Raw genomic sequence first — 22,546 nt, forward strand, 5'->3', positions numbered from 1 at the left:
ATCTGTGCCATTTAAACATTAATAAAAACGGTACGTTTACAGAAACACTTGAATACAATTTTTCCAATATGTAGGAAATATTAACAGAAATTTGCATTCCCTTCTGTCTTTTGAGCCGATTTCATTTGCACAGAAATAATAGGATGGAAATGCTCATTCATCTTTCCTCACAACCATCAACTCACCCATGTCTCTTTTTTTTCCATCAGCACTCAAGCTTGACTTTTTGTTTCTCCTCTCTCTCGCTGGTTTCCTTTCATCTGAGCGAACCCCTCTGTTCCCTCTCGCTGGCTTCCCTTTTTTTCACTGTATATATGTGGCGCTCTCGGCTACCGCCGGGAGAAGCCACACACCTGAGAGCACTTAACACTCCGGTCTAGAGGCTGCACCAGGTGGGATTACTTCTGTGTTATCCCCCCGCCACAAACAAAAGGGGGACAAAAACAGCCGGGTTTTTTTTTTGTGTGCACAAAAGCACATTCAAAACGCCGCAGAAACCGCATACAAGCAAAGCACAGATTCCAACGCGCTCTCAAATGACCAGTTTTCCGAACATCAGATCCAAACTACCTTTGTTTACACCATCAAACACTAATTATTCTAGGTCCAAGTCATGGAGGAAGTCTACAAGGTGGGCAAGAATAAAGTTTGTCCTAAGGGGGGCACCCGAGAAAAGCACTGCTGTTACCTAAACCAGAAGACGTTACCGTTTATCATCTCAGCTTGTCGGGCTCAGCAACCACAGCTTCTGTAACAACCTACCGGTTTAGTCACCAGGATAAAAATGCACATTACTGTTTAAAACATGCAACACAGACGCAGGTAATACGACAAAAACAAAGAAAAGAAAAGTGGAGTGCACTTTTACACTCTGATTATGGGGCTAGGCTCCGCTGTGTTTTGACCCGGGTGCCAGCACAATAACATGAACGTGGACGGTATGCTGATAAACTGTAAGCGCCTGCTGACTAGCATGAGCGGGTTCTCAGGAAACACTGGGCAGAATATATCAAATGTACCGATTATACAGTGTGTACAGTATAAGAAAGCTTTTATTGATGCTAACATGTTGCTACATTTTGTTCGCTTGAGCTACTGAACACGAGGATTTGAACTCCAGAACCTTCTGTTTAAAAAGCTTTATTGCTTTCTTCGACGATATTACAGACTGCAAAGATATCGGGTTCTGCAGACGCAGTAGGGCTAGCGGCACACGCGACAGCCTTATTTAGTAAATACTGTGTGTCTCTGACTAAACCCAACCTGATCCACCGTCACCGTACATAACTTACATACATATCAAATTATGTCGCACCCGCTAATATGGGAGTAACGATACGGGATTTTACGCAGGAAGCCGTCTGGCGTCATATCGCAGTACAAAAAGGCACAGAGAGGGGCTCGTTGGATGCACGTTGTGCGCGTGCACACAGGGCGAGTTCGGCACTGGGGACCAAGGCTCACACCTTGTCTCATGTCAGTGTTTGCTTTTTCCAGCCAACATGTGTTAGTTGTCCAAACATAACATATAAACCGGTAAAATTTGTTTTTCTTCCAAACTGACTTACGATGCGTGCCGCCGGTGTTATCATTACGACCTGTTTTTGTCTACTAAATAATATGGTGATTGTGTGACTGTGTTACTACAATGATATCTCACCACGACATCATTATTATCATGGTGGTCGACAATAACTACACAACTTCCACGTACTTAAAAGGGGTTTAATCCACATGTGCTTCTGCGGCGTCTCTGAGGTGTCTGACCGCGGCTCTGCCAAACACCAGCAGGCAAAACACGGCCGTCATGGTGGCGTACGATTTTAACACAGTCTGGACAGCCGCTGGGAAGTCAGGATGTGATGTCACTGACTGGCCCCGCCCCAGATGGACGTAGACTAGCAGACGTATCTCAGCAGCCCGGCGACCCTGCAGCCAGCAGTAGTAGACACCTAAACATGAAGGATACCTGAGTCAAATTAAGCAGCTTGGAAGAACACAAAGACACTTTAGTTACTGCAGTCTACTTTTTAGACATTAGAAAAATATATACAAAAAAAATGCCAAAAACATAAAAGCTCCAAAGATTTGAAAAAACTGCATATGACATGACAAAGTTAGCTGTGTTTGTCTTTCACTTATTGAAGCAATTACTTGGCAAAATTATAGCCTATCATGCAAAAGAGACCCCCAGTGTAAAAATATTAGCTATCACACAATGGAGACTTTTAGAATATAAAATGGAGTGAAATGTTTCCGTATGTTTGTTTGACATGCTGAATATGATTATTGTTCTGGAGAATATGTGTTAAGACATTTATTTGTACATAAAGGCTCCATTCTGTAGTATTCCCAGTAAAGGATGGAGGATGGAAGAGCGCTATAGTAAATGCCAGCTGCCCCTCTCTTCTGTGGGAAGTAAAGAAATGACGCCAATAAATGGTGTAACAGTGTGGGTTAACTACTGGCAGACAGGTTGATATGAGACAACAGGAAATGAAAAAAAAAAGGAAATGGATTTCAGGTCCCAACACACTACAACACCAACACGACATAGAGGATCTAACACAGCATGAGTGCAAGGTGGCTGCTATATAGGCACTGGAGGTGATGTGGTGATGAGGGACAGCCGTGCAGCCAAGTGAACAGCTCAGATGATGGGCTGAGGTGGCGAACACAACACCGACCACCAGTAGGTAGGTGTTGAATGACGAGCGTGGAAAACTCCGGAACGAACACTGGGAGAGGAGGACGTGAACACAAGGGCTGTTTTGTGCCAAAGGAGTGTAGTTTCACTCCAATAAGGTTTGGAACACAAATTGGCACGAGTAACTTACGCTGACCTGAACTGGCAGGTCACCCAACGCTAGAGGGCAAGCAACATAATGAAATGAAAAAATAGTGACTGATGAACACAAATCTTTTACAAGGCACCTGAAAGATGCAGGTGTAGTTTAGTGTACAGTAGTTAGTACCTGAATCCTGACTTTTTGTCGGTTTAAACACCAGGTGGTGTCCGGTGTCTATCAGCAGCCTGAGGGGCGTGGCGCTGATGTTACTACCCGCTGAGTGCTCAGTTCGGTAAATGGGTTCAGATCCTCGGTCCCAGGCCACGGCCAAGTTAGGCAGCGCACCGGGGCAACCCAGGGTCAGGACCTGGTCCGCTGGGTGGTTCAAGTAGAATACTGGTACCTCCACTGGCAGTGAGGCAGAACTACAACAGAGAAACAAGAGATTCATGACTATAGACATGTATTACATTTGTATTTAGGAGTTGTACTGCTACTGCAAACTGAATGACGCAGGGTGTGTGCAACAGGGAAAATATATTATTATCAATTACTTTAAAAAAAAAATTGACCAACCGTCAAATAAGGCCTTGGGCGGTGTATTTAGCACTCCATATAGACATATTTATGAAGAAAAACTTGTTCTTAGAAATTAATTACATTTTGGACCTTATAGCAGTAATCAACTTTGACATTGCCGGCAGAAAATTTGTCAGTCAAACAAACACTTAGGGCCAGAGCAAAATATCTCTACCATTTCTGTCCAGATTCATGATCCCCAGAGGATGATTCCTAGTGATTTTGGTGTCCCACTGACCTTGTCTTTAGCGACTGCATCAGGTCACATTTCCATTTGAACAACTCTTAGGTCCATGACAAGGTGTTTTGGAAATGAGTGGCTGGATTTTGCTGTGGGTATTCATGTTCCTCAGAGGTTGAATCTTAATGTTTTTCCTGACCCACTAACCTCAGATCAGATTCTCATGACCTTTACTAAGAACAAATTTTTGCCTGGGGACATACTCTTTCCATTTTAGATGTTAGGTTTCCTCATGCATCACCTTCTGGCCAAAATCGAATGGGCTGACTGCCATGGACTTTACTGAGAATAGTCGCACTCCCAACGTCATAACTCCTGGATTTCACCCTATTTTTAGTCGTACTAGTAGCGTTTTCGTAGGGGTGGCAGTGTCAATCAGTCAGTCTGTTGTTCTACCACTTTGTTCCAGACTGAAATATCTCAACAACCATTGGCAGCTCTGCTGAGGACTCCAGCCCCCCCCTGGCTGTCCTGTTGTTTCACAAAGCAGCCCAGCCTGAGAGGGATCAATCTGTTACCAGTAACTCCTGAAGGGAGGGAAGTGAGCCCAAGGGAACACCATGGCACAGATAGGCCCTGTTTTCCCTGGGGTTCTAGAGACCAAAGACACCTGCTTTGGTGCCTCTTTGGGTCGAGGCCAAAACTGTTGACCCAGATCTGGGTCAACAGGAGCCCGAGAGGGATGACTGCCGTCGCTGCTGTCAATTTGCCCAGCGACCGCAGCAATAGGCCATATGTTAGCCTGTGCCTCTCCGAAAACCAGAGACGGAGCTGGGAATGTGGTCCACCCTCTGGAGAGAGGCAGAGGCCCTCATTAACACTGAATTAAGGACAACACCGATGAACATGGGACGTTGACTGGGAACCAAAGAACTCCTTACAAAATTCATGAGACAACTGCTGGGTGCCGGGCCCCTTTACCCGCTTGCTGTCAGCCGGGTCACACGTTTGACTTTGTTGGCATTATGTCCCGACCTCCCGCACATGCGCACAATGCATATCCAGGTGTTACATACTGTCTATGGTGGTGAGAAAGAATGAAATGGAACTGCATGCGTACCTGTACCCGAGAAATGCCATCAGAGCAAGGAGTTTGGAGGAGGGCGGAGCTGCAGCTGGGCAAGTCACCTGACAGCTTTTGACCTCCAACTTGGCTCCAGTTCTGCTTTGCTTCAGACGGCCAAAAGACCTTGGCACCGCGCCTGAGCCGCATGAAGCAACTGTTTGATTGGCCCGTCTGTATCGTACATGGAGGAAGTTTGAGTGGACGTAGCAGAGTCCCACACGGACCTGTTCCCCCGGTAGTCCACAGCGATCGCACACCGACCAGGGTCGGTAGCTGGTGAAGACTCGATACAGTGGCTGAGCAGAGCTGAGTCGTTTTCTCTCCTTCAGTTTCTTGCTTATATTTTCCGGAGTGAGCCTAGGACCATTAAATCAGTGGATCGTCATGGGTTAGATATAACTTTGAACTTGTGATCAGATCAACAAATGCTTGATTCTTCCTTTAGATGGTTTCATTCATTCATTCTACTGGTTTGAAAGAAATCCGCTTAATTTGTATTTGTATTACAAAACATTCATTCATAACCAAGTCTGTCACAGTGGTATAGTGTAGATACAATCATATAAAACTAATTTGGCATTCTTTGCTGAAATGGCACACTAATGTTTTTGTTTTTTTTAGCTTTTTTATCAGTAGATTAACCATTATCAAATTAAAAAAAAGTTGGTTACATCTTCACTATTAGACTGTCAGTTTTGCAATCATTAGTTGTTAAGAATCTATTGAAATGTATGCCATGTTTCTCAAAAAGTTGATAAGCTCATGAGAGTTGATGTTTTCTTTGTTATCTTTGTCTCTCACCCACCAGCACGAAAACATGATGGACGTACGATTGGAGCCATTTTTCAGGCATGTCTCCCGTGATGATGTGATGTCTCCATAATGTTTGCAGACAGTGACAAATTAATTGTAGTTATCAGTAAAATAACATACTCATCACCATCAGTGTCAAAATTTGACAGCCGTAATGTGTGATTTCCCGTAAAGTCACAGACATTGACGACCGGTCTTTCCTGTCACCTCGGAGTGAGGCTGAGCGTGCGTGCCTCCTGGATGTCCAGGTCGTAACCGTAGAAGAAGTCTTTGCGGGCAGAGCCGCAGATGTAGATGCCGGAGTCGTGGGGCCCCGCCCTGAAGATCAACAGACTGAAGAGACGGATGGAGAATCGACTCCGCAGTTCGCCGCTGTGAGGGACCTGACTGGTGTCCAGCAGCTTGTTGCCATGGTGATCGGTCAGGGCTCTGGTCTCTTTGGAGCTGCCCAGATGTTTCCTGAAGAACCACACGACTGATTGGACCTGAAACACAAACAGAATAAATTGACCAATACACTGTATATCTGCTGGTGGTCAATAATGTCGTTCAGCAGATCAATACCAGAGACTCAGATTAGATCAGCAGATGCTGAAATTTAAGACGGGACATTCTGTCCGTCTCTGTCCTGTTATACCCAGATCCATTTAACTCGCTTATTTCTGTCTTCTTCGAATCCTGCTTTCAGGACCTAACTGGAGGCTGCTGATTGCAGCGGCAGAGCAGCTTGATTAACATCTCCAGCCTCTACACAGCTGCTATTACACCAATCATAGTTTACTAGCACATATTCTTTGCGTTTCTTGAAAGGCCTCTCTTTAGACTGAAAAATTCGAAAGGTGAAATACTAAATCACTGCTCGAGGTATATCAAGTAGCTGGTAACTATACCGTCAACACCGATACTGAATACCACATAAGTTACACCATCTCACATAGGTGTAATTAACTCAACCCTGTATTAACATGTGAGGATCACATCCTCTCTGTCTTTTGGTAAAAGGCCGTGATGCACCCAGAGGAATCCTGATGAGAAAATGATGAAGTCAGTGGTAGAGGAGCAGAGGGAACGAGACTCTGCTTAGTGTCGTGGCCTTTTCCGCCTTTTCCATAATTTCTCTAATATTTGAACAGCTCATTCATTATCACTCACCGCAGTGTCATTTGCTCCAGAGTCCGTCCATTCCTCATCGTTAGGAGCCAGGCAAGGGTGTTTGTGAAATCTCAGTGGGCGCTGGTGTGATGATTTGCAGGTAAAAAACTGGACTAAATTTGGTCAAAGAGTTGGTGTTTTAGAGCAGAGCTGAGCTGACTATCCTGACACAGCCACTTTTGGTGCCTGGGGTGCCGCAAAATCTGTTTGCGATTATTTATTTTAAATCTTAAATAACGTTTTACCTCTGTTAAAAAACAATGTGATATTTGCAAAATTTTTCACAGCTACATTTTTATATATACAATTACACAAGTATTAAAATGGAGGAAACAAGCAATAAACATTGAAATCACCTTATTATAACCCTGTAGAATACACATTCATGCAAATCAAAAATATATCCAACACAATAAAAATGTGTCAGACTTTCCATCTCAGTCTGAGAGCTGCGAGCTACCACGACTTTACTAAAACTTTTACATTTTAGATTGTGGTCTTATTTTGGGATGGAATAAACATCGGAATAAAGATTCGACAGGCACGAATTTCATCCCCAAAATTGATCTAATTCAAAGTTTTTCTCGTATGGTAGGTCGTGTTACATGTACCTGTTGCGGTTTGCAGTGGCAGGGCAGCTCCACAGTGACTCCAGCCAGGTAGGCCGCGTTGGTCAAGGTCAGAAAAGCAGGACAGGCTCTTCTTGCAAACACGTCCTGCTTATCCTCAGGAGCCTCATAGCTCCACGCCTCAGGACACAGGAGGAAGACGAGGAGGAGGAGGTGGGGAGGGGAGGGTGTGGAAGGCATCGGGCTTCTGTGAAGACGAAGGTTCTTACAAGTTACGAAAGTCACGACAGGGTTACTTTCAAAACATGACAGCGGTGATGGAATCCGATGAACTCACGAAAGACCTTTCCTCTGTTGTCAACGCAAACATGTTGAGGTCCAAGACCCGTCTCATGGCATGTTCTGACACGAGCACAAACTCTAGTCTTTGTTTGCGAATCCAAAGTTTCCTGAGATGTATGTTCTGAGGACATTCTGAATAAGTTTCCCCTTCTTTTCTTCCTTCCAGTTAAGTTGAGCATTATGCTCCTCAAAAAAAAAACGTCCAGGATTTCATCTTGTGCTGCTGTTTTTTTTTGATGTTATGTAGACAAACTTCGGCTGGGCTTGGACTCTGGTTGCTATGGTAACAATGTGTGCTGCTGTTGTTGTTGATTTTAAGTCATTCTTTGGTGTTAAGAGAATTCTCCATTCAAGAATTTTACCATTAAAATTAGATTTAAACTGTAAAAGACCAGAGAGGGTATCAGTCCTACATCAAATAGTGAATTCCACCGTAAACAGGATGTTGCATGCATGTCTGCACAGTGTTATATTCTCTGGGTCGGCGTGACCTGTGATGGTGGGGTGTTGGGACCCAATCTGGTATCTTTTATCGGGGCCCAAATTCCCTGGCGACGCCCCTGCTCTGTGCAATTAGCCGTCCTCGGGTACAAGAATGGTTGAAAGCGAAACGAGCAACGGATGATTAAAAAGGGTTTTGTGTGATTTTGGTCGAAAACATCACAGATGCATCCTGTGCACTGGATGTTGATGGCCTGCACCCGTCCTAGCAGGCAGACAGTCGAAAGCTGGGGGGGGGGTATTTACACCAAATTTACCAGCGACACTCCTCCAACAACACCTCTTCCCGCTGTTTCACACCAACAGTCACGACAACACTAATCTGCTGCATCAACATGGAAAAAAAAACCAAACAAAAAAACAAAAAATCCACTGCACTGGAGGCGCAGCGCTACACACAGCTCATTATCCACACTCCAGGGCTTGTTGGCGTGAGGTGGGCTACACTTAATTCATCTCGCGCTTCCCCACAACGCTGCCGTTGTTGCTGTAATATTATGAAGCAGAAATAAACGAGCGCAACGAGGCGGCCGCCTGCTGAGCTGCAGGTCTGTGCGTCACGAGGCCTCCAGCCCAGCGATTCTGCCGACCAACTTCACTGCCTGGAGACACAGGCAGGACTCGGATGATGTAAGCTGGCATCTTCGGATGAAGGCATGCGCTGAAAGATGATTGCCCTGTCTGTGTGTTGGTGTGTGTGTGTGTGTGTGTGTGTGTGTGTGTGTGTGTGTGTGATCGTGGGACGCAGTCGTTTTTTTGGGAATTTTCGGAGCAATACAGAAAGTGTGAGGGCAGCAGGATGATTAAGTGTTCAGAGGGATAAACACTTCAGACGACACCTCCTTGTTTTCCATTAACAATTTCCAAAACACCTCATATTCATTCTAGAAAACAAAAATCACGTGACCAGGGGCATTAAGCCCAGTCTGTTTTTGACAGTCACATGCTTCATTTGGTGATCATCATCATCATCTGTTTCTCTTTTTTCAAATTTGAACTGATTAATGTCTCCTCTTGGAATAAACTGGCTCAGTCACACAACAACAAATGAGGCCACAGTTCGGATAGTTACCGGACATTGGTTGTAAGTCAAGGCTTGGAACCGACTTGTTTGATGCTTGGATTTTAAGGGACAAAGGGGAAGAAAAAGAGGCAAAAAACACATAAATGGTGGATACCTTTGTAGCTACTCCGCACAAATACATAAAGATACAGAGATACATAGATTGAAGTAAAAGATGGTGATTTACAGATTGATGTTTAAGGACTCTAAGGGTAATATGAGTGAACGTGTTTGCGTAAGGATGTTGAAACACAAAATGGTCGCAACACAACACAGGTAAAACAAAAAATTCATGCCACATATTAATGTAATGTGATATTTTCAAAGGCTGCTTTATCCTTAAAAACTGCTCTGAGTTTGTGTTAATGTCAGACTGTCAACACCTTTATTCCAAACGTTACATCGCCCGTTGTTCTGAAGAAGGAAACGACACACTGCAGAGTAAACCCTTATTTTCTGCCGTCTGACAGATTTCTAGGAAGCGAGAATTATTTCATCCTCCTTTCGAAGCTGCTGGATCACAATCTATATTTCCTGCGTATGGAAGCATTTAAAAAGGTCTTTTTTTGTTGCTCTATTCTGAGCGTGAGAAACACAATTGTACTGAAGTAGGGGACACGTCTACTGTTGCCTTCACTTACCTGTTGTGAAATAAGCGGGGAAACATATACGTCAGCTATTTTGTAACACATTTTCCAGCAAACAGACACTAGTTTTTGTTACCTGCGAGGACATTGTATTTCCTTGAGGGTTAAGCATAACCCTCACCCTATCAGTAAATCTCTACACCATAAGTTGGTGCAATAGTGAAACCCGGGGCAGCGAATTTAATGCAATTAGACAATAAAGAAGCGTGTGTTGCATGGAGCTCATGGATCAGAAACACATGCGGAGCGGTGCCAGCGCAGCTTTCTAAAGGTTTCTGTTCTTTATGAACCCTAAAAGCACATCGCTTTGTGAACACAAGCCGTGGTTATCCAGCACGCCGTAGAACAGGTCACTGTCAGCACAACCAGAAAAACACATCTCTAATTATCTGTACTTTACTTTTGAGGACCTGCGTTGCCATTACGCAGGGGTTTTCAAAAGTCTGTTGCTATGGAGTCATCCACGGTTCACGGACTTATGGACATTTATTAGCAATGAACATCAGAGATAATTATATATCCGAGATAATTATATATCATACGTGTAAGTCTCCCCAGAGAGGGAGTGCCATGCCATGCCATGCTTGTCAAACTGTGGCAATCAGGCGCCAAGGGTTTTAAAGTACTGTAATTGCCTCTATTGACTGTGCTTCCCGGCCACTGCAGCTGCTGCAACTGCCGACCGTGTGGATAAATGGGCCAAATGAGCGGAACAAACTAAAATAACCACCTTGCCGTTGTTTTTCAAACACTGGCAGGCACCTAACCCTCTCACCTCACGCAGTCTCTTTGCCTCACGTCTCTCCCTCTGCGCCTCCCAACTTTCCCACGGGCCCGCCTCACAGTTAATGCATCTCCTAGCCCCTAACCCCCTCATTTTTTAACATAAACCTAACTCCCAAACAGTCCTCCGAAGAAATGTGGACTGGAAAAAATGTCCTCACTTTCTGAAAAAGTTTTCCCTTTCAAGGTCACTCATGGGACTCAACGATAGGACACACACATACCAAAAAACCCCGTGGTTCTCGTGGCTAACAGTTGAGGATAAATATGAGATGTAGAAATGTATTTGCGTTGATCTTTTTGTCTCTGAACGCCATCTAAATTAACTCTCCTCCTCCTCTTTCTCCCCTGTTGCTTTTCTTTATCCTTCCCGTCCTTTAGCTGCAGCATTATTCTAAACACTGTTTACCCTCCTCTCTGAGGCACCTTATATGAAGCCCTCTATGTCTTATCAGTCTCCATCCCAAACCTCTCACCCACTACATTTCACTAGCTAGACCCTGATGCTACACCCCAGCCCTCCTGCCTTTTCCTCCAAACAGCCATTAAATTAATCCTCTGGTTCATCGAAACAGCATCCGGCCCCGACATTCAGCTCCTGGTATCTTTCCAAACAACCTTTTTCTCATCGTTTTCATCGTCTGTCACTGCCCTCTCTTGCTTCTCTTCCTCTCCTCCTCCTCCTCCGCCACTTATTGGCTCCATCGAATAGCATCCATTCTGAGACTGGATGCTGAATACCACCTAGTCCTCCAGCATTTATTCCCCCTGTTATTATCATCCCCTCCTTCTCTCACGAAGATCCATTAAAAGCTTGGAATTGCCCAACCTCTCTATCAGCCCACTCTTCCTCCTCATCCTCTAGAGAGGGAAAATTATTTTTTGCAGTGGCTAGTCATTTAAATCGTTCAATTCAAAAAACAGTCTCTCCATTAATCTGTCTGTCCAACAATTTGGTCCAGAGCGAGACAGCCCAACAATCAATGAGGGCATTGCCATGAAATCCGTTGTGTATATTCATGGTCTCCAGAGGATAAATAAAAAATGTTTTTGATGATCCCCTAACCTTTCCTCTGTCACCACCATCAGGCCAGATATTCACCTTGTAAAAAAAATGTCAAAAATCTTTCACCTTTTTGGACTCAAAGAAAGGTTGTGATTGGTTGCCAACCCAAAGATGTCCTTATGAAATGTAACACAGGTGGTAGATTACACTCTCTTCTGTGAGTTATGTAAAACAAAATAAACAAATGTATTGAACCGTGTACATTAGAATAAAGATGTAAAGGGGAGCAACTATAGTGATTGAACTGTAATACAAAGAGGAAGTAGCAGACACATAGCTGGCAACTGCGAGACAAGCATGTACTCAGGAGCGACGGAGTCTACGGGCATCGCAGCGGCAAAAGAAAGTCACAAAGCCATAGGATCACCAAAAATCATTAGCATGTATCCTCTAGGGACCTTGAATATTTGTTGTTAATTTCATTGCAGTCCATCTTGGGACATTTCAATCTGAACCAAAAATGTCAACCTCATGGTGGAGCTACAAGAGAGCAAAGGTCAGGGGAGCCATCCAAAAAAAGCAGAGAAAAGCAGTCTGTCTGGCCAATCATGTTTCTAATTGAGAGTTGAATTTTTTTTTTTCAACTGTAAAACAGTTGCATGTTATTCACCACATGATCTCACTGTGTAAATTTAAACCCGTAGCCTTCGCTGCATCTGCTGATCGTTTGAGTGCAAAGTCATCACTAAATGCTGTGTAGGTTGTTCTCACATTTAACTCCCCACTTGTGCAACAATGTACATCGACTGTAATTTAAAAGATGTTGCAGAGATTGCGCAGTATTGGAATAATAATGGAGAGAAAGCAACTCCTGCCAACTTATGACTAGTTATACTGTAACCCCTGTACTATGTTGAAGCTAAAACATTTCTACTTACGCAAAGCTGGTGCAACAGGTTGCAGCTCACCAGTATGTAGGTCGTCGGTTTCCATTAAATCCTAGCGCTGTGTGTGAAAATTCACGCAATTGAAGAGGGTAGGCTCACTGTGCCAGCTGTGTGTAAGCATGCAGGACTTTGGGGAGGTATGAGTGGGCTAACGATGTGGTCTGAGCAGGCAGAGATGCAGGTGGATATGACAGAAAACACGGAGGGTACTTTTGCCTCTACAATCTGCAGATATCAGTGTGTTCATTAAACACAGTTTATCAAAACAATTTTTCACAAACAAAATATTTCGCTCCAAAATATCAGGTACTGAAACATTTCGGCTTTCTGGAACAGACAACAAACTGTTCCCAAGTTCTCTCGCTCCCCTCCTTCTCCCCTGCAACCCGTCGTCTCATCCATGAAATCACAGCATTCGCTGAAGCATCAAATGCATTTCACTCCTTCGCCGCTCGTTTTCATCCTCCCCTTCCTATATTTATCCTCAGCCCCCTTCCCCCATCAGACTAAACATACAGTACAACCAAACTCTGTTTTCCAAATCCTCAGACATCCCAGAGACATGTTTACATAACTGACATTTACTCCACTGTTAAAGTTTAATCCAATTACATCTAATATGCAACCTTCTCCTCCAAGCACCTATTTCTCCTCTTGATCCCTGTTGGACTTCCCAGCTAAATGAAGCCTGAAAAGCCCTCATTTCTATAAAAATGACACTTTAGTACCTTCTACCCTCTCAGTAATTTAAATTTTTTGAAGTATATACAACAAATCACATAAACATACACGATGAAACAGCCACCGACTTCTTTTAATTTCTATGAAAAATGACTTTGCAGATGGGCAGAAATTCACCCGTGATGGTGGGAAAGTATTACATTGAAAAATGAAGTGTTTAGGGCAAGTTCAAGTTTAAGTTTATGGCTCATGGTTCGGGTTACAATTTCTACTGTGGCAAGGTTAGGAGGCCTCCGTTGTTTGGGTGACAGCAATAACCACTCGGTCATGGTTAAAAGAAACCAATGGTGACTGGTGGTTTGAAATGGGAAATGACCATTGGTCCTCCGTGTTAGAACACTTTAGACTTAACACTTTAAAGTTTTATAGAGTCACACTACCATCAGCCATTTGCATTTTGATGGAACTTAGACATATGTCGTTTTGGTTACTGGAATTTAGTGGAATGCCTGATGCTATCACTTTTCTTGGCAGGACGGTCTTTGTTATATAGGCTATGGTTGCAAAAACGCCTGACCAACAGTGTACATGGTGATTCGATAGCAACAAAAACATTTCATGTGACCACTGAGCAACTCCATCTGCAGAAGAAGGCCACGACAACCTGTTGGCTGGACCTTGTATTGAGAAAGTTTCTGTCAAACCACTGTTGTCATCACTCGATTCATCATCTTCGCTTTTCTGTAAAAAGTTAAATTACTGCATCATGTTCTCCACATTTTTTGGTCGAGAGGATGATGAAGTCTTCACTGTGATGGATCACTCGTTTCGAGCAACTTTCAAATCTCTGTCAGATCATTTTCACGGCTCTAAGAAAATTAACCAAAACCGACTGCTTCACTGAAACTTAAAAATATAACTGGTGGGATCCTTTAAGTGTTAAAACCTTCAGAGCCCTCATCCTACTTGAGTGTCATCTTAAGAAAATGAGATGGAACCTGAAAATGGTCCTTTAACTGCTCGAAATTTTCTTCCCATCGCCTCGCTACCTTGTGACTAATATTTTATTCATGACAGTGTTTGCTCAAACACACTCTGTGCGCTTACCTGTCGGTGTTTGCATTTGGCGCAGGCCTTGATAGGACTTTGGACTGGACCCCCAGACTTTATTTATTGATCCGTCCTCCCACTGCCTTCAAGATTTAATGAAGGGAGTCTGCAGACGAACTCAGAGAGCTCAAGCAGCGGGCATTAGATACAATCAGGGACAATGCAGCATTAATGTTACAGCTGCACTGCTCTCAGACCCACTAATGGAGAACTTAGTTTGCTGAATTTAAATTCTGGTGCTGGGTATGGGATGGGCAGGACATCTGGTCTGCATACAAAAACAGATGTTTTAAAAGTTAAAGATCAATACAAATGTTCTTAAAACACATGCTCTGTCAAGAGAAACCTAGATTGACCATAATTAATAGTTTTTCCACAGTCATCCCTTTGGTATAATCCTCCCCCCTTTCCCCAGCTGGCCTTTGTTCTCCTCAGCTCTGTAACTTTGTTTCATCCTTCTGAAAACCTAAAACATGTTTGTGGAGTAAATTTCTGTCCAGATGAACAACTACCATACCACACAACTGGACACCTTATCATTTTAACCCAAATAATACACTAAAATAGCAATTATTTTGTCAGCATTAGCATAATGAAACGACACATCCTAGGAGTCTTTTCCACTGGCACACTATAGATGTGGAGTGCTAACAATATAAACGGGACTTCTGGCTGTTTAAACTGAGTCATCCCCATAATACTTTTAGAATTTGAGGCTCGGTCAATTACCTTGAACTTGCCGCGGTTTTTGCAACCCTGTCAAAAACTTTGCATATGAATTTTGTTTCAAAACTACTCCTTTGCCACAGCGACAACGTCCTGTGAGAAACGTAATGAGGAATTATGTTTTTTTCAACATAATGAGCAAACGTTTTTTAAATTATATCTGCAGAACGTTCACTTACAACGTATTTTATTTGTTTTCCCATACTAACTGCTCGTAGCAGTTAAGCATGATTAACATTTCTTTGGATATCTATCTTTTGGAACTTAAATCACTTGGTTATGGTTAAGGAAAGACAGTGGTCTTTCCAAAAAGTTAAAACTGACTTGATGTGTTCATTAATATTTACTAATATTTAATCCAAACCACAACCGTTCCCTAACCCTGACCGAAGAGTTTTTGTTGCCTAAAGCTGGAATTATGCTTCTCCGGGCTTCACGCAGGCAAATGTGCACAGGGGTCTTTTATACTTTCCATTTCATCTGAGCCACTTTAGTTTGGCATGTCAGTGAAGTATCTGGAAGAAATATACTTCACACAAGAAGGAGCAGAGCTAAAATTCACACCCCGAGCCTCTCCACTGTGAGAGGACACTGTTGAATGGAACAAACCTGCTGCTGCCATGTTGACCGTAGCATTTATTTTGTTTTCAACCTCCCATAGTCAACAGAGCGCTAGCTGAAGACACATACTCTTTTCAACAACATCATCCTTCATATTCACACCAGTCAGGCTTCATGCATACCGCCCAGGTCCAAACACAGCTGCCACTGTTGGCCGCAGAGCTGCACCAGTCGAGCAGTGGCAGCTGAGCTGCTTCAATCAAAGGGCACTGAAGAAATCTGTTGAAGGAGGACGAGGTTCTACTCATCCATTATCCACATTCAAGATTTCCCAGCTGGTCCTGTGAAGTCTTCTCCTCAGGGAGTTTAATTTTCACCGCAGAGCCTCAGGACAGCGAGGTTTGTAGTTCGGCTGGCCTGTCTGTGATCTTGACATTTCTGGATCCACTGCCATGAAATGTTCTGTGGATATTTATGGTCCCCAGCAATGTATCCTCATGCTTTTGGTTACTCCCCTGACCTTCCCTGTAGTTCAGTGACAAATGTCCCGGAAATGTACAGATGTAATGTGGTTTGATGAGGATTAGAAGGATGTGAATCATTCGCTATGGACAGGAACAGGCAGAGAGACACATAAAGGGAGTCTATACACTCAGTTGCCATTTTATTAGGAACACCCAGCTACAGCTAATGCAGTCTCCTGTTATTTAACCTACCCTCGCTGACATAAATGGCGTGGACAAAATAAGAGAAAAGCCACGGCACCAAAAACTACGTCCTCCAAAGTGATCATGAAGTTAAATCAACACCTCTCTAAAACAGTTTCAACAAAAACTGAACATTTTTACCTTTGTGAAGTAAGATTTCTTGCAGGACTGTTGTATGAGACTGCATTAGTTTTAGCTCGGTGTACCTAATAAACTGACAGCTGAGCGTATTTATGTACAAGGTTTTCTTAAAATTATACAGTTTGACGTAAGAGTCCATGTAGGGTTTCATTTATTCTGTTGATTTAAAATTAAATGTCATGTTTTTTTTGTGTGTGTATTAGACTATGGGATGATTGTGCCCACAGAAAAGCTTTCTCAGTCCAGGTGGGCCACTCATGCATTGTCGAACCCCTGGGCTGAGAGCGAGACCCACTCAACTCCGGCTATCATCGAAATGCCAAATGAGCGAATCTCTTTTTGAATGGTGTTCGGACCCCTAATGGAGTTCTGCAGCCTGTGCTGACTCAACACATTACTGGGGCACTTGTCGGTTTTACCTCTATCTGTACATCAAGATGAAACTACCACTGCGGTCTGCGGGTGGTGTCTGGATGTATTTCAGCTTTCAGCCTCGTTCTTTTAGTATTTTCCGTCTGCAGTTGTAAGTTTCGCCACACTGCGCACCACACAAAAAACATCTTACTTTCTACTTTTGAACACATTCCCTCATAAACGCCGTCAAAGAAAGGGGAAGCTTTGGAAACCTTCTGGCCTTTTCGGGCAGTGCTAATGGACTGCGAGAAACAGCGGTGATGCAGGGCAGCTCCCGTCTGAATGAGCAGGAGGGAGTGAGACCGGATCTCTGCAAGATCTTTCCCGGGAAAAAAAAGACATGAACTGTGTGTTTATTTGTATTCCAGCTGCAGACCAGAGAGAGCTTTATGGTTTAATCATAAAAGTCCCGTCCAATTCCACCGCGGATGCTGCAGGTTATGGAGGGCATCTGGCTCATCTGGTGGCTGTGTAGATTTGCCGTTGATGAAGTCTCGATATGAGGCGAATGCAAGATTCCATGGCCATTCGATTTAATAGAAAACAGTAATGTGGTGGTGGAAGGAATATGGATACATATCTTTATATTTTCCTCCAATGCACAACAAACCTTTCATTAACTTTGGGTTTATAGAAATGGTTCATAAACCCCAAGTTCCTGCCCACACACATACACACATAATCTTGAGTAAAATAAAGAATCAGTACTATTTGTGTATTTATTAATTACCCAGTTGGTTCTCCATCATCTTGGAAGCGTTGCCGTTATCACGGGCTTTTGTTAAATCCCACCACCTGTGCACCTGACTCAACGTGATAAAAACATTGATTAGACATTGATTAAACATTCCAAGCACATCAGCGCTGTGAGAAAAAGAACTGTTGACTACAACAAATACTAAAGATAAAAGAAATGTGATTTATGCGATGCATAGTTCGAGTGAATCAATGTGTAGGATTATATATTTATGGCATTCTGCCTTAATATCATCTGTGTCAAAGGGGAACTCCACTAATTTCACACATCAGCTCTATGATACTATTCATGGGGATTACTACACAAGGTGCAAGTCGCCTTGGTTAAAGATGTTGGCTAAGGCTGTGAGACGAGTCATGTAATGTGTGCTATGGCTCTGTAAGGAGCGTTCCAAAGTCTTGGAAAATAACCTTCGTGATGACAGGGTGATTTGTTGTCTCATTTTAGGATTACAGACTCGAATTCGTAGCAGAAAGCCTGTGCTACAAACTAGAGGTTTGGATTTTGAAAAAAAAAAACTGGGGCTGTACGATGCAGGGAGATGCCTAATGAAAAGATGCTGCATTGTGGGAAGCGTAGGATCTAGCATTTTTGGAGCCTGACCCATACTAAGGGCTAAAAGTGAGAATATCTAAGCCTCTGCTCCATCCCCGGAAGCCTGGAAATGGCTCGGCAGTGACTGCGAGTTAACACGCAGTCTTAATGGGCTGCGTTTCGGTCACTATTTCATACTTGTACATGAGAACATGTAAATGAGAACAGCTTCATTGAGAATTCAGCTGCATTAAATTACTGCATATGTGACCACAGAGAGTAGGAGGGAAGCAAACGGATTAAGGGTGGACCAGCCATATACTAGGTTCCTAGTCTTGTTTCATTATCTCCAGTGAATCCGGAAATATTACAAAAGTGCACAAAGCATGAAAAATCCGCGTGATCTTTTGTGTGCACGATGTGATAATTGAAAGGGGGCCATGCCTTGGCAGTTCACCTGCTACCCAATCCTGAAAATACAAAAACGAGGAAAAAAATTGGAAATCAAACACACACTTCTTGTTGGTAGTTATGTTTGAGTGCTTCTGAAGGGCTTCTGAAAACAAAATAGTTATTCTTCGTTACGCCTCTGAAAAGACCAAGTTCTTATTAATGTTCTTGCAAATGTTTGCAGACTGATGCTGCTGGAGGTGGCCTGTCTGTGTGCAATATTTTTCCAAAAGAAGGAAATGATCCAACATACTAAAATAAAGCCGTTAAAAAAAGAGAACAGTTTTTTTCCTACTGAAATGAACTGAGGAGTTAATACAGGCTACAGCTGAACTTCGGGAAAGGTCAAATTAAATCATAAAGGGTTAAATGCACAGGTGTTTCCATCAGTGCTACTTCTTTTATTTAAGCTCAACAGTGGAACAGTGCTTCAGAAATTCAACCTGAATCTCAGTAGAGGGGAGTCCATTTGAGTTTGTCCAACTGGACGCTGCTCAAACCAAAATAAGTAGCACTCACAAGCAAGACTGCAGAAAAGGTCAGTGAGCAAACTGGCCAAATGTAACAGAAGTGACGGCAGGGAATTGTCCTGAAATGTGACTGAAAAGGACTCACTGAGGGGTGTTTTTTCAAGGACAAACTCCCTGAAATGGACAAATATTGAACATTTTCAATATGTACAGCTCAACGGATAAACCAAAGGGATGTTAACTGTGTGTATACTGTGTATGAAAATGATTGTGAGATGTGTGGATCCAGTTCTGGGTTGTGGTGGAAGAAGGCTAAACATGGCAGCCCGAAGGGCCTTAGGCCTAGCCACATCTTCAGGCTCTTCCTGGGGGAACCAAAGGCATTCCCAGGCCATGTGGCTGTTATGATACACAGTATAATCCCTCCAGCATGTTCTAAGTCTGCCCCAGCATCTCCTCCCAGTTAAAGTTGCTGGAATACCTCCACAGGGAGTCGTCCAGGAGGCATCCCAATCAGATGCATAGACCACCCTCAGCCGGCTGCTTTTCAGCGTAAAGGAGCAGCAGTTCTACTGTGAGCTCCTCCCAGATGTCAGAGTCCAGACACCCTGCAATGGAAACTCATTTTGGCCACTTCTATCTACAAACTCATTGCTTCAGTCGTTACCCGGAGCTCATGACCATAGTTAAGGGTAGAAAAGGAGAATGACAGGATACACTGAGAGCTTCACGTTCACCTTCCGCTTCCCAACAGTAGCACTTAGCCTTTCGATCTTGTGTTCCATCTTACTCTCTGTCTCACACTCACCCCGAGATACTTGAATGTCTTCAAATGGTGCAGCGACACAATTCACTGTTTTCTAACGCTGGACTTTGGAAGAGGTTTATTGAAAATGGCCACTAGGAAAATATGCTTTTAATCAATTTTTTTTAGTTGATCTCCATGAAATTATACCCTTCATACATCAACTAATTGAAAACTACATGGTGAACACAGAGGTTGGCTCTTAGCCTGTTGATGAAACTTCTGAGAATTACTATTTTCCCATTTATTATGTTTTTAGTTTTTGTTTTGACCTTCTATATATGTAAAGACGAGCGATACTAAAGACTGAAAAGACACATTATGTAAAAGCCAACAACTCTTTACACATGTAAATACGGTACGGTGTTTCTCTTTTAGCTAACTCCATGCTAGGATTGGCACACACACACACACACACACACACACACACACACACACACACACACACACACACACACACACACACACACACACACACACACACAGACTATATATAATCAACAGGTAACATAAATGCCATTTTGAAAAAGGTCGGCAGGCCCTCTCCAACTTTGAATCTCTCATAGAGGAGAGAAAAATGCCAAGGTCACTGTTGGACGAGTGTTGGTGCTTCCGGGCAGACCGAGGTCTCTGCAGCTGACCTCCAGCCCTCTCTGTTTGGTTTGTCACCCAGTGTCTTTCCTTTCATCTGCCTTGTCTAACTGTTGCATGTTGGAGTGAAGTTTAACAAACGTGTCTCTGACCCTGAAACTCTCTGAGCTGCACCTGTAGGAAGGGGACGCTAAGAGACTAAAGTCAAGTACACCCTCATTCGAATGATACCCTGGAAGTCACGTGCAGATTTTGGTGCTAGAACCAGAATGTCAGGATTGTTAGCATACTATGTTAGCATTAACCTCAGTACAGCTGAGGTGGACAGGGATTCAACGGGACATGTCAAGGAATTTCCAGGAAGTTGTTATACAATTAGAGGGAGCTCTCACATATACAGTAGGTTATACAGAACAATAGTAAAGGCTTAATTGAAGCAGCAAACAGTGTTGGCAAGAAGCTGTCAGCAGAGCAACAGTGAAAAGTGTCAGCTTGTGAAGCCCTCCCTGTACACCTGCCATGGAAATGGGTGGATGTCAGCTGGTAGCCAAGCAGCACATGACTGAGCCACCGATAGTCACACAGCTGTGACTATCAGCTAACAGAGGCACGACTTGAGCGCTCTGCCTAAAACTAATGCCATGCTCCAGTTTTTAATTCTTAAAAATTGTGTTTGACAACTTCGCACATATTTTCACCTGTTGGACACAATCCTGTATATGAAAAGTCAGTGGATCACCATCGCCGGTCCTCTTGGGACCATAAAGGTGTCCACCAAATTTTAGGGAAATCCAACAGTTGTTGAAATGTGTCACTCTGACAGAGATCCACATCTAAAATCAGACCAAAAATCAGTACAGCTGTTAAAGGTCCCCTTTGGGATTTGTATTTACTAGTAGAGCTATGAAGCAATATTTTTAACAATGGGTTCCCATTTTACTCGTATTGTGTACTCACGCGAGCCCGTGGACGACACGGTACACGTCCTTGTCGTCGGGCTGTACCTTATTACGCCGATCAACAGATGGTGGCGGTGATGTGCCAAGAAACATTGTGATGTGCCAACACTGGCACTGAAGAAGGATACCGCTAGCAGGTTAAGCTCTCAGCACGGTCCCTGCAGCAACCCGAATGCTATCTTCTCGTCTGACAGCATAGCGGACACAGTGGACAGATCTACAGCAAGCACACAAGAACTGGCGTAAAGGAAGAAAGCAGAAAAAACCGTGTGGCAGTTATTTTTATAACTCCTACAGTGGGTGTATGTCGCTGTTGTACATCACTTGAATTGTTTTCCACTCCCCTCTTTGTTCCTCTTATCTTTATAAAATGGACATCATCTGATTGCCTGCGTGTTACAGAAGGAGGCGGAAGGGGATGTCATTGGGGTCGGGGGTACAACTGACCCGGACCAAATCAATCACTCTGCTGGCTGTAATTTCTTTGAAGCAGATGCCCGTATGCGGATCCCAGTGGAAGAAGAATGCAACAGGCCTTAACATGGTTGTAAACAAATCACAGTTTGAAATAATTAAAAATTCAGCTCTGTAAACTCTTTTTTATTGAGAGACGCCGAATACAAACATAACGTTTGATCATATACAAGAAAACGCCAGAGGACACCTTTGAGGCTGTGGTAAGCTTGAAACAGAGTACTTTGTATCAATTGTCTTTGCTCCCTCTAAAAGCAGAAGTATTTATAGCTGTTCCGAATGGCGACACTAAAAGGCATGGCAAAAACCCTGTTATCAGGAGGAGGGGCAAGATGCTAAAATTGCACAAATGGGGACAAGCGCACAAACTTTCACAAAGTATCCGCTCGAAGCCATTCGTGGTGTTGGACCATTTTTACTCACGACGAAAAACCAATGAGAAAAACAAATCCTGCAAACCTTCTCGCCTCCACACACCTGGTCATCCACTAAGTGAATTAGGTTTGCTTGTCAGATTGTCAGTTTTGAAAGGATACAGAAAGTGTTGGATGCAGCATATTATAATTAAACTTACTGATGGCCACAATAAAGGTCCTTTTCTGTTGGTGTTTTTGTGCTAATTGTTCAGCAGCTCTAGGCTACTGTCCTAATACGGCCATATAAGAAAC

The 22,546-nt window shown here is 43.4% G+C and overlaps 1 protein-coding gene across 1 annotated transcript; it reads right to left on the bottom strand.

The window, feature by feature from the left end:
• Window positions 1–1,725: 1,725 nt before the first annotated feature.
• Window positions 1,726–19,834, bottom strand: LOC120803380 (Ig-like V-type domain-containing protein FAM187A). Its single transcript, XM_040151783.1, has 7 exons — window positions 19,787–19,834; window positions 12,677–12,723; window positions 7,252–7,417; window positions 5,696–5,973; window positions 4,670–5,032; window positions 2,976–3,214; window positions 1,726–1,952 (listed from the first exon to the last, which is right to left on the bottom strand). The coding sequence occupies exons 1-7, from the start codon at window positions 19,832–19,834 to the stop codon at window positions 1,726–1,728; spliced, it is 1,368 nt and encodes a 455-aa protein (XP_040007717.1).
• Window positions 19,835–22,546: the final 2,712 nt, after the last annotated feature.

Source organism: Xiphias gladius, chromosome 18 (genome assembly GCF_016859285.1).
Source record: "Xiphias gladius isolate SHS-SW01 ecotype Sanya breed wild chromosome 18, ASM1685928v1, whole genome shotgun sequence".
Taxonomy (NCBI): domain Eukaryota; kingdom Metazoa; phylum Chordata; class Actinopteri; order Istiophoriformes; family Xiphiidae; genus Xiphias; species Xiphias gladius.